Source organism: Lonchura striata, chromosome 1 (assembly GCF_046129695.1).
Source record: "Lonchura striata isolate bLonStr1 chromosome 1, bLonStr1.mat, whole genome shotgun sequence".
Lineage (NCBI taxonomy): Eukaryota > Metazoa > Chordata > Aves > Passeriformes > Estrildidae > Lonchura > Lonchura striata.
The window spans coordinates 114,369,716-114,382,053 of record NC_134603.1 but is presented as its reverse complement, the minus strand read 5'-3'; the positions used below and the strand labels follow the sequence as shown (position 1 = coordinate 114,382,053).

The 12,338-nt window shown below is 41.3% G+C and overlaps 1 protein-coding gene across 3 annotated transcripts in view; it reads left to right on the top strand.

The window, feature by feature from the left end:
- SH3BP5 (SH3 domain binding protein 5) overlaps window positions 1–12,338 on the top strand; it is a 77,752-nt gene that overhangs the window by 28,047 nt on the left and 37,367 nt on the right. For all 3 annotated transcript variants that reach the window (XM_021543364.3, XM_077786910.1, XM_021543363.2), the window contains exons 4-5: window positions 3,381–3,545; window positions 11,539–11,669. In XM_021543364.3, the coding sequence (XP_021399039.1) occupies window positions 3,381–3,545; window positions 11,539–11,669 (296 nt within the window). The remainder of the gene's footprint in view (window positions 1–3,380; window positions 3,546–11,538; window positions 11,670–12,338) is intronic.

Sequence of the window (12,338 nt, the reverse complement as noted above, 5' to 3'; positions counted from 1 at the left end):
TACCCCAAGGCTAAACCTCTCTCAATTCAAACACAAGTTTGTGATGAGAGACAACCTAGTTTTCAGCCATTCATTTGAATTTTGGATTTTAGTCTTGAGAGAAACAGCCACTGTCTAAAGTGGTAACGTTTGTGTGCAATATAAGGAGGCTGGATGGAGACAAGCTCCTGCTGGTTTCTCTGTGGTTTTAAAAGCACATAAAGAACATGGCTACTCTCTTTTCCAGTGGAGTGACCTGCGGGCTTAGGACTGAGAGCAACCCATTGGTGATGGTGCAGAACAACTTGTATGTGCTGGAGGGAGTTTTAAATGAAGGCTAATTATTGGGTAACTGTACTAGAGCACAAAAGAAAGTGTTTGAGTATTCTTCATATTGGCAAAGCCACAAATCTGTTGATGTTTTTCTAATGACTAATGTATCCTTTTTTATGGTAGCGTTTGTTTTTTTCTTTCTCAGACTTGCAGTAAGCTGCTTAAAGACTGTAGACTGACTTTAGATAACTGTTGAAGCTAAATTGCTATTTGGACTAACTATGTTGCTCAGAAACAAAAGAGTGTTTCTAAATTGCTGCTGCAGAGTAGTATTCAACAAATGCAGCTGGGAGAGAGTGTTTAGGTATGGTTTTGTTTCAGTTTTCCATTTACCCATAGAGTTAGAGGGCATGAATTGGAATGGATTATGGGCCTAGGGTTGTGGGCCTGCCTGGTAACAGCTCCAGCTGTCAGTGTCCTGCAGGTCCAGGTGCAAGCAAAAATCTAAGTGAATTGTAAATTTGGCTTCTGGTTTTTTTATCATAAAGACAGTTTTCCTGTTTAAGAGTCAATTGTCTGTTAAGGCCTTCATCAGAAGAGCTACTAGTACTGCAAGCTACCACTAAATGTTGTTTTCTGTGGGGATTAAGTATCTCAGCTCCTAATGCTCTGCAGGCTTTTTGCTAGCTTAGCTCTTGATCCCTGACCCAGGTATGTGTGCCAACAGAAACTTTCAAGTGCTGATGCATTACAGTGAGAAAACTGTACTTCTGTGCTTGCATTGCCCCTGGGATCTGCTGGTACTGAATTTCGAAAGCAGTTGCTTGCTGAGGAGGCTCTGGCTGTGCTAGGAATGGGTCTCTAGTCTGGTTTTGTGTGTTTGTAACTCATTTCTCACATGGGCAGGCCTGCTCATGCAACGGGTTAGCCAAGGAGCTGAAGCTGCCTTCACAGCTTTATTGCTGGAAACTACGGGGACCTGGCTCCCTCTTGTAGAGTTTTCCATGAAAATTGGTCTTGTTTTTCCTCCAGACATCCTCAGCATCGTTGTGCAGTACTTGGTGCAGGCTCTTACTGGAGTCTTGCATTTTATTTGCATCCTGTCTTAAAATCCCATCTGAAACTACTTTTATGGGAAACTTTTAGCCTTTATTTGTATTTGATTCCTTTACTAGCATAGGTCTTACTTACCGGACAAAAAAAAAAAAGTTGGGAATTTTTAGAAAATTTAATACATATTTTGGAGACCAGATTCAGACTTCTTTGCAGTATTCTTTGTTGGAAGCCCAGGTTGAGCCTTGTTTAAAGATCCTCGGATGGCTTTTTTTTTGCTATTGGCGAATTTTTGTACTTGCTGGGTATCATGGTTTAGGTTAGTTAGTGGCTAAATAAAAATATTCTATAGTTAGGCTTATTCTGAATTTATAAAATGTATTAATACATTTTGAAACAGTCAGCTGGTGACTGGGTGATGAGGAGATGTAACATGTGGGGGTTTTTTTTCAGAGAGGAGGAGAGATCATGTTGTCATTGAACTTGTACCAGGGTTCTGTGCATCCGCTAACCTTGGCCAAAGGATCTGTGCTGCCTTGGAATATGCAGTTCTGTGTGGAAATGAACACTTTAGTGCCCTGGCTCTTCACAAAGGCTGTAGGCTGGGTGATATGGTGTAAACTGCCTGAAAACAGCAAAGGGCATGGTTAGATGAACTTCTCTGTGGAAAACGTCACCAGCCACTTCAGAGGGAAATGCATCAGGGACCTTGGTTGGAAGGAAATTACTGCTCTGATTGTGATGACTTTGATTTCCCTCTCTAGCTAGTAAGTGAAGGACCTCTGACACATAATTCCTATTTTTGCATGGTTACCTTGGGGTGAAGTACCTCCATATGAGAGAGGAAAGGAAGTAAGAAGAGCTTGCTGCTATTTCAGGACATGGAGAGGGAAACTTAGTGTGCGTTGTTTCCTTTTGAGACTTGTGTTTAACTTAGGAATCCATCTCCCCTGCCATGGGGCAGAGAGGGAGTTTTTTTTCAATTGCCTTTACAAATAACTGTGGTGTCTCAAGTGTGGAGGTATTTGCAACTGGTATTGAGGGGGTGTAGCCAGCTGTTTGCTGAAGAATGCACTGTTGTTCCACTTTTGTATCAGGAATTTTTAGCCACATCCCAAATGGCCACCATTTCTTCACTCTAAAACCTCTTCCTTTATTCGTAAGATTTTATCTTCCTCAGTGTAGTATTCCGTATGTCAGAGTCCTTTCTCATGTTTGATTCTCAGACTCCTTCTGCGTATATCATGATACATGAAGTTTTATTCATTATTTTGTTCTGTCAGTCATGGCTAGTCAAAGACATTTTTCATTGGTATGGACTAGGTAATTCTAGTTTATATTTGAAAAATCATTGAAGTGTAAATGAAAACTGTCTTCACAGTGCTGGATGTTCAATTAATTGTATGTGAGGCTTATAGTGGAAAGGTTGCATTTCTGAGCAAAACAGCTCAAAAATACTCTTTTAAATAAAAATATGAAATATATAATATATAATGTAGAAAAATTCAGTTAAAGATTTTTTTTTAAAATTCCCTTAGTTATTCTTGTGTCTGTGTGCTGTACCAGTTGTGTACTAGCAATAGCAAAGTAAAAAACACCCAAAGAATGAAGCGGTCACCATCTCAGGGAACTTGTTTATTCTTTATAGCAAGGTAATAATTCCAGAATATTTCCTCAGCATGATCAATGGTGTATCAGATAAAAATCCACCATGACTAAACTCAGGGAGTGCTATTCTTAGTGTATTCTTGACTTGCCATTAATTTGCTATTTCACTTTCTTTTGGTTTATCAGTGATTAAACCTGCATCATTTGGTATTATCTCTCAGCCAGGTGCTTATTTATAGGCCATCAGCTACAAATTAAACTTCTTGGCAAATGACCTCTTTGGTGGGAACTGCTGTTTTAGCAGACTTAGTGCAGTGAAAAATATATCATTTCAAGTAAAAGTTTGGGAAACAGTGATGCCAGTGTGACTCTTTGTAATTTGGGATTAGTGTCCTAGGTCTTCTAAATGTGCCTGTGAGGATTCCTTCGTCTCTAATCCCAGGCTTTTGTTTTTTTTTTCCCTTTAGGCACAGCTGGAGGCTCAGAGGGCGACTCAGGACTTTCAGAGGGCCACTGAAGTGCTGCGTGCTGCAAAAGAGACCATTTCTCTCGCTGAGCAGAGGCTGCTGGAAGATGACAAGCGCCAGTTTGACTCTGCCTGGCAAGAGATGCTCAACCATGCTACTCAGAGGGTAATGCAAACTTACCCCAGCATCTGCCTCTTCCATACTTTGTGTTCCCCTGTGGTGTATAAGGCCTAGTTTCTGAAAGACCAGATTTTTCCTTTCGGTCCAGATACATGACATGTGGGAAACGAAGCTATGAAAATGATGAAGCCTAAGGGTAAACAGTCTGGGCCTTGGCTGCTTCTGGGCTAACTCTAGTTCTCTGTCTGGTGGTGCTATAGTAGTGGAGTAGCTCTCTACAGAAAATAAAAAAAGTTATTACTGTCTATTTTACAGGGATAAACAATGTCTTAAGTCATATCTGCATTTGGAGTTGTGCCACAATAATTGCAGGGGGATACCTATTCCTGAATATGTGTGTAATGGGAGTGCTTACCCTGGCAAAACAGGGACATGTTCCAGTTTTAGTATAATCTGTTCTTAGTATGGACTAAATTGAACAAGTCACTTTGGTTCAGAAATGTGTATTTGAATGTAGAATTACTTAAAATTGTGTGTTGCATTTTAAGCTTGAATGCTGTTTTATCCTGAATTAACTTTGAATTTAGACAAGGTCCTATTTCCTTTGTAAAGTCTTTTTAAACCTACAGAAGAGATGACTAACAAAGAAAGACAGTATTCTTTCTAGCAGATGTCAGGAAGAATTTTCCTGTCATTTGTCTTCTCTCTGTTAAAATAAACCTTTCTGCTTTTTTAACATAAAAGAACCAAAAATCCTAGTTAAAAGCCTTTGTTCTGTAATTTCCTTAATGTGCCAGTGAAGCTGAACTTGCTATTCCAAGCATGCTATCATGCCATACAATACCCATATTGTCTTGCTGTCCTCAGTGCAACAGTTGCTCTCTTCTGTTGCAAAAGCTTCTCAGTCATAAGAAAGCCTCAATTTCAGAGTGAATTTTAAAATCCAGCTGCCTGATGAAGAAACAGGGAACAGAAAGGATGTTGGCTATGTGTAGGGGAGAGATAGACAACCTGGTATATATTAATGAGAAAATGAACTCCAGGGTACTGTTTGTGTTATTGTCCCTGTTATAATTTGCAGATGTGGTGACCTCTGTGTTTACACACTTTGCAGTGTGTGTGTGCCAGCTGTCATTTTCCCTAGCTGTAATCCTTGCTCAGTATGGACGAAATCCAGAAGTAGATAATTTTTGATTCTCAGAATTGATAGATGAGAAAACCAGAAGTGTTTAAGGAGATGATTAGAGCTCCTGACTGCTAAACTGCTGAGTTTTGGTGGACAGTGGCAGCAATCACATCTGCCACCTACCTTTCTCTAGCTGGCAGAACAAGAACTTGCGTTGGGTGACAAAAGAAACAATGGCAACTTGGGTGTACCAATGGATTCTTCTTTTCTTTGGCTGTTTCAAAGGCATCCTTGTAAAACCCTCAATCAGTCTGTGAGAGGTGTGCACCTGAGAAGATCAAACCCAGTGATTCAGAGCAGCTGCTGGCAGTGTTTGGTGGAGTTGTGCTGGTGGTGTTGATAGGTACTGTCAGTGATTGCAGGACACCTGCTTGTTGGGGGCTGGTTCAAGCCATATTGTCTTCGATTTGTCACAGCTGAACAGTAAATGGGGCACTTAGGTGTACTCACTGCAGCTGTAAAATCTCCTAGGCACTGAGTGGACTGTACAGAGCAGCTGAAGGCTCCATGAATGGAAAACTTGTTGTCCAGTAATTCCTGGTGCTTAAAATAGTCTGGTGAACTCAGTTCCCAGAAAGCACCTATCTGCACCTTTCCATGGTGCAGCATGGAACATGAGCATGGTGTTCTTTTCTTTTTAGAGTGTTCCATGGAAGTTTGTCTCATGATTTTCATTGACTGTGGTGGGGGTCTTAGGGCTAAGGCCAGAGCCAAGAAGGGTGAAAATGCTGTTGGAGGTCCTGACTGAACACCCCCAGCATTAGTTTGTTTGGAGTGCTTGACTGAGTTTTGTGTCTTCTCTAAGACGGGGTGAAAGCTTCACTTGGCTTCAGTGCATGCAATTAATGAAGTCCTCAGGGTTCAGTGAGGCAAGCAGAATGATTGGGATCTCCGGGAGGAGGAAACATTGGCATTGCCTGCCAAGCTGTGGATGAAAAGAGGTTATGGCATGGTATCTTTTAGAACAGAAGTTCTCCTTGACTGCCAGCATTGCTGACAACTCAGATCATTAACTATGAGTTACATTAGAAATCACTAATGGAAAAAAACCTGTTTCTGTTGGTGAAGGCCGAGGGTTAAGAAACAGACATCTTCTACTGACACGTACAAAATTGCTCTTGGAGAAAGCTTTTGCACTCTTGTTATTTGGATTTTCTTGCTTTTTTTTTTTTTGCGTGCATTTATAGATGACGGGTTGTAATGGGCAGAGAATAGTCTTGCACCAGGCTTTTTATAGCAAGGACTCAAGTGCAGAAAAACACCTCTGAGCTAAATGTTAGAAGTAGACTACTGATTCATTTATTTCTCTTCTGATAGAAATATCAGGCCAGAGTCAAGTGTTTTATTTGCTGTTCTTAGGTAGAGGGAGCAGGCTTTACTGAATGAATCTGAAACTTGGAACCAAAGCTGAGCCCTGTAGCAGCTTGGTACCTGACAAACACTGTACACAGAAAACATAGAGAGGAAGGGTAGGCAAAGAGAACAAAAGAGAAACTGATTTCTTATACAGCTGTGTGTAGAAATACTGCAAAAGGTTACTTTTGCACATGACCTAATGGATATAGACAAAGACTTGGGTTCCAGGGTACCAAACAGAAAATGCTGTTTCCAGACTCTCACTGGGAGGAAAGAGAGATAAGGGTTGTGTGTTGTAATTGCATTTTGATGTCTTGATAGTCTGAAAAGCTATTAACACTATTTTTAATGTGATGAGCTATTGGGCTTCTGCAGACAAGACTTTTCTAGCCACTGATCTAGAAAATCGTACAATTCAACTGATGCAAAATGGGACAGTTACTGAAATTTTGTTTTTCCTGGGTGAGCTGGGAGCATAACATGTGGAAAATCTTTCTATTCATGGAACAGGCAGAACCAGCATGAATATGTACACGGAGTATAGGCTGTCACTCAGAAATTTCTTTGCACCTTGCAGTTGAGCTATGTTTCCAGAGGAGGCTGGAAGCATAAATAGGAGCTGGATTCCTGCCCACCTGCCTATGAAGATGGAACTAATCCCTGCAAATGTCTGTGCTTGAGCTAAGTGTTTACAACGAGAAGCACTGGACTGTGGTGCAATCCTGCAAGTCAGCCAGCTGCTTTGCCCACTTCTACTCTTAACTTGATGTATTTTGGTGTAAAGTCCTGTGGGTTTTACCTAAATGTCAATTTTTCCACAGATCTGAGGAGTGTAATGGCACTTAGATTGGCATTTAGCTCATGGTGTCGTGTCTAGAACCTGACTGTGTACCATTACTTGCCAAAAGTTCCATTATGATGAAAGGCAGTCTGATCAATAAGTGGTGTCTGGAGAACAATTCATGTGGCCAGAGGGGCAAGTTCATTGTAAGGTAAATTCTCTGTTGATTACACTGGAAATGTAGACAGGCTTGATGAACTCTTAAGCTGCCTGGGGAGGAAGAATACTGTTCACTCTTAGTCATTGGTTTACCAGGATTTTGATAACTGCAGTGTCTCATTAAAATTTGGAGATGATGTTTCTGCTAGTGGGTACCAGCCTGTTCGTACCTTGGATTGTAATGCTGCAGTTTGGGGTGCAGAGAGCACAGCTGTGAAAGAGAGTCCTGTGATAGGACTAAAGGATATTGAATTTTGGAGGGTGGAGAAAAAAGATCTTCACATCTATGCTCCTATTGAAAATAATTTATAAAGCTGTACAAAAGGAAATTATTGACAGATGTGTTGCATCTAGTTTGACACAGGCTGGAGCAGAAAGGAAGACGCTTCATGAATTTCAAGCAAAATTGCTAATTTCTAATTGCTGATGCAATCTGCAGTCTTAAAAAGGTTCTGCTTTTACAGTCTTTCCTGAGATATGTTGAGTTCATAAATTCTGGCAGGGAGAAGAAATGTTTTGGCTCTTGATCATGAGACATTTTTAAAAGGAGAGGATGAGGGGAGAGTAAAGAGGGAGGAGGCATGCTCCCTCTTGGATTAATTTGGCTTGTGAAGCTCCCTTTGATATTACACAGTGAAGTACCATCTGTCAGTGTAAAATGTGTGGGTGCTTTCGTGATGTAGAGAAGAGAGATACTTCCTGCAGCTAGAAAAGCTTAGAGGAAAAAGGAGAGAGGAAAAGTCTGTGAAAGAAACAACAAACCACATCTTGCCATGTCCTGATCTCTCTGTCACTTTCTCCTGGAAATGCAGTGATTTTTTGCAATCCCTTGTATCATTGATTCTTTCCTCCTGGTTTACTGATACTGCATTGTCTCTTTCTTCTTCTATTTTTAATTCTTTCCCTAGACAAACAATCCATTTAATGTTTTGTTGAAGAAACAGTCCTTCAGAGTAATTCTCTGGCTTAGATGGTCAGCTTTGCTCAGCTCTACTGATAAAATTGGGGTTTTCTTTGCATCTGTTATTGTTACTGAAATTTTGCCTGGAGTCCATTTTTTCTTCTGATTATGGAAATGTTTTAGGTAGAACAAAGCTACTTGTACAGACCTATTGATGGTGAATATATCCTTTACACTGACCTTTTTCCAGACAACTGGGTAGGAAATAGAGGGTAGGGGAGAAGTGGAATTCATCCATCCCTGTGTTGGGGGTTTTTGCCTGCTTTGTTTCCCATTACTTGTATCTTGTAGCCTGTGCTACCTGGAAGAGTGATTTCTACCTAGGGTAGGTAATCCAGTAGTTAGGGACAGGCAAGGGCTACAGGAATGTCTGGTGGTTGTGTGTGTATCCTGGAAATTCATCCATCCTGGTGTTTTTGTCCAAGAATATGTCCCCTGCTCACCCCAAGGGTAAGCTGAAAGGCAGGTACAATGTCAGGAGGTGAGATGTGTCTTGAGCAGCCTTTGTTTGAAGAGGTGTCATCCTCACTTCTTTTTCTGCCTTTTTCTAAGTGATGCTGCTGCATCTGTGATGGCTTAGGAGCATCTACAGAGCAAGGTGGGTGGTAGAAGTACTTGAATAAGACAAACCAGCTTATTTGGGAACTGTGACCAAGAGATTGTTTACAAGTCCGTATGACACTGCAATTTTTTCACCAAATGTATTATTAGCTGTAATAAAAAGTACTTTCCTACACAAGCCTGTCTCTGATTTTCTAAGCCTTTTTAGGGAGGTGAGGAGTTAGGCTAGCTGGTCCTTCATTGAACTTCCCAGCTGCAGAGGTGGCAGCATCATTTGCAGTTTGTTTCTGTCCACCAGCCCTGATAGACAGCTTCTCCATTTAAAGGCTGTTTGGCTTTTGTGGAGGGGTGGATGATCTCTCGTTTCTTCTTGTTTGAATGAAGTGCTTAAACACATTTTGGCAGGTGATGGATCTCTGCAGAAGTACAATCCCCCAGGTAATAGCCTTGGGCATGCACCTTGAGCTGCTGTCCCAGGAAAAGGGGACAGGCTGTCTGTGCAGACTTGTGTGGATAATGTGAGCATGAAGACAGAATTCCCACAGGGAAGCAAAGCTGTGGGGGGAGAGAGAGATTTTCTTTCATCACTGGTTTCTCAAAGGGTGAAGTATATAGCCTTTTTTTCCCTTTCTTTCTGGACAAGGTAATGAATGGGGCTATATAAGGATGGCAGCAAGTTCCACATTTTGTTAGATATTTTGAGGCGTTTGCAATGTGTCATCCTCAAATCCCAGTTCTGCAGGGTTCAGCATTTCTGTTACATTTAATATGAGATGTTTGAAAAATCAGCACAGTACTGGACACCTAACCTGCTTTACAACCCTGGTGTTGGTCATACTTACCATGTGATTTATCCCAGATATCAAAGTTTATGCTAATTTTGCCTCAAGAATGGATGTGAGGGACTGACATGTAGCTGAGCATTGGCAAATTCCAGTTGCTCCATTATTTTGTAGCTTACGGCGTTTTTAAATTGCAGTTTCCTTGCCACACTAGAAGGAAGATGAACCACTTTCTGTGCAGTCTTTGGAGACTGCAGTTTAGTTTAAGAGACTTCCACGTTAAAACCAGCCTTATCTGACAAGTTTCACTTAGGCAAGTCATTGCACCAACTGACTTTGAAGCAGATGCTTCAGATAAGAGGCTGCAGTTTGTTTTTCAAGATGCAGGAGAGAATATATTATGAGCCTGATAGATTTTTTTTTTTTCTTTTTCCCTTTCTTTGAAAATGGATGCCTTATATATATGAGAAAGTTGAAGGGTTTTGGAGTTGAGTATATTATTTTATATCTGATCAGAAGATCCTTTGAAAATCTTTATTTCTCATAGTTTAAAGTTCTCTAGTAATTCCTTTCTTTAATAATGAGTGATGTGTGCAGATGAGCAAAAAGTGGCCTCCAGTTGTAGCAGCAAGAGCTCTGAGTTGATGCTGATGCCTTTGGCAGTTTCACTCTTTCATTTAGGCATCAGAAAGGACACTATGACAGCTTTCCTGAGAGGAACAGCAATCCAAGTCAGAGCTGACCATCTCTTCCATGTTCAGTTCAGCCTGAGCGTTGGGAGGGCTAGCACACTTTTTTAAAAAAAATATAACTTTGTGGGTGAGGTTATTTAAAATCAAGATATTTTGAATATTGTCTCTGCATAGATGCTGATGCACAGTCTGATGGTGGGAGCTGATGGTGGGAGCTAGGTAGAGCAAGTTTGCATGAAGTTGTGCAGTAGTTGGTATCACAGCTGAGGCATTTCAAAATCCAGTACTGGAGAGAATCAAGTCCTGCCATTTTTTGTATGAATACCTTCATAGCTGCATAACAAGAAGCTTAAAAAAAAAAATCACCTGCTTTCCCCTCATTGCCAGACCAACAAAGAAGTGTCACCACTTTTCTGACTTTAAAAAAATCAGTCACCTCCCTGTCTGGATCTTGATAGCTAGTGCACCAAATAAAACACATTTTCTGTCTTACCTCTCTGACATCTCAAATTTGAATAATAAAAGTACCTTGGATAAAATTACTGGTAAAGCATGGCTGTGGGATACCAACAGTGCAGCTAATCTCCCAGTGCTTGTGACAACCCTTTCAGTGAAAAAATAATTCCTAATATCCAATCTAGACTTGAAGCCCTTTCTTCTCTCCTGTAGCTTGTTACTGGGGGAGAGAGGCGGATTCCCACCTGGCTACACCCTCCTTTCAGGGGGTTCTAGAGAGCAATGAGGTCTCCCTGAGCCTTCTTTTCTCCAGGCTGAACACCCCCAGCTCCCTCAGCTGCTCCTTATCACACTTGTGTTCTAGATATCTTTATATACATGAGGACAGGGGGCTGGTCATCAGCATAGCTCTTCTTGTCTGCACAGTGGGAGTGTCAGCTCAGGGCTTGAACCTTGCATATTCAGTGTTGAAACTGTAATTTCAGGCAAGTCAGCTGTTTTAAGAGAAGAGCCATCTTGGACACAGTTTTTCATGGTTGGTTATTCAGGCCAAACTGTGTTGGAGTCCTCCCTCTGCTGTGGTTGGTGTCCAGCCCTTTTCAGAGTGATGGGGCTGCAGCCGGGAGCTGAGCAACCAGCAAACTCTGCTGGGCAAGTCGGGTTTCCAGGAGAGAAGCAGGAGGAAACAGAAACATTGCTGTTGAATGTAACTGGGTGACTTCTGCTAGTGTTGCTCCACTTGTGAATATCTAACTGGTTTAAAAAATGGATGTTCCAAAAAGCTGAGGGTCTTCTAAACTTCATGTAAGAGAGATTATGTGACAAGCTGTAACACCTTTGTCATAATTTAAACAGTGTTTGAAGAGCTGCTGCTCCTTTCAGGCAAGACTTTTAAGTAGGTTCACTGGAAGTAATTTTTTCTATACCCTCACTATCTGAACTTGAGCTGATTGGAGAGATTATAAAGTTGCTGTTAATTGAAATGATAAGAAGTGGATCATTGTGTCTTGATGCTCAACCTGTTTTTTTCTTCCCCTCTTGAAGGTCATGGAGGCGGAACAGACCAAGACAAGAAGTGAGCTGGTTCACAAGGAGACTGCAGCCAAATACAATGCTGCCATGGGAAGGATGAAACAACTGGAGAAGAAGCTGAAAAGAGCCATCAATAAATCAAAGTATGTTTTATGATTGGAGAGGAGTTTAATGGTGAAAACTGTTGGGAGAAATACCTGTTCTACAGGGGTTTTGGACTTGTGAAAGTGTATTGCTCTTTGGGTTCCTCTCTGTGAGTAGCAGCCTCACAGCACAGTTGGTACTGGTATTTGTCATTGTTGTCCTTCTAAGTGTCTTTTGAAACATCTGACTGGATGGATTGGTGAACTGGGATAAGAAACCTTTTCCAAGCAGTATCTTGGTCTTGTTCTAGTGCACTGAACTCCTTGGTGGTGTATGATTTGAGGAACAGGCACATGGGATCCACACAAGTGCTCTCTGCAGAGCTCTGTGTGGATGTTTCACAGCCTAGGATTGTTCACGGTTCTTATTTTTAGTTAGGAGAGTAACAAAGATAGTGACAGAAAGCTGAAAGGTGTGAGACTGCATGGGTGTAAGGTGCTGTACACGAGGCTTGTTTACTTCCTGCTGCTGCCATGGCAAAGCTGTGTGAGAGCTGTTCTTGGGGAAGGAAACACCCTTCAGAAGGCATAGCTAAGCAGACTGTGTCATTAATAATTGTGTCTGAATTTCTTGTGCAGTTTGGCACTGTTGCAGACAAGTGAAACAGCTTTTTGCCCAGAACCTGTTTAAATTTTTGGCCCTGTTTACAACCAATTCTTAATCCTCTT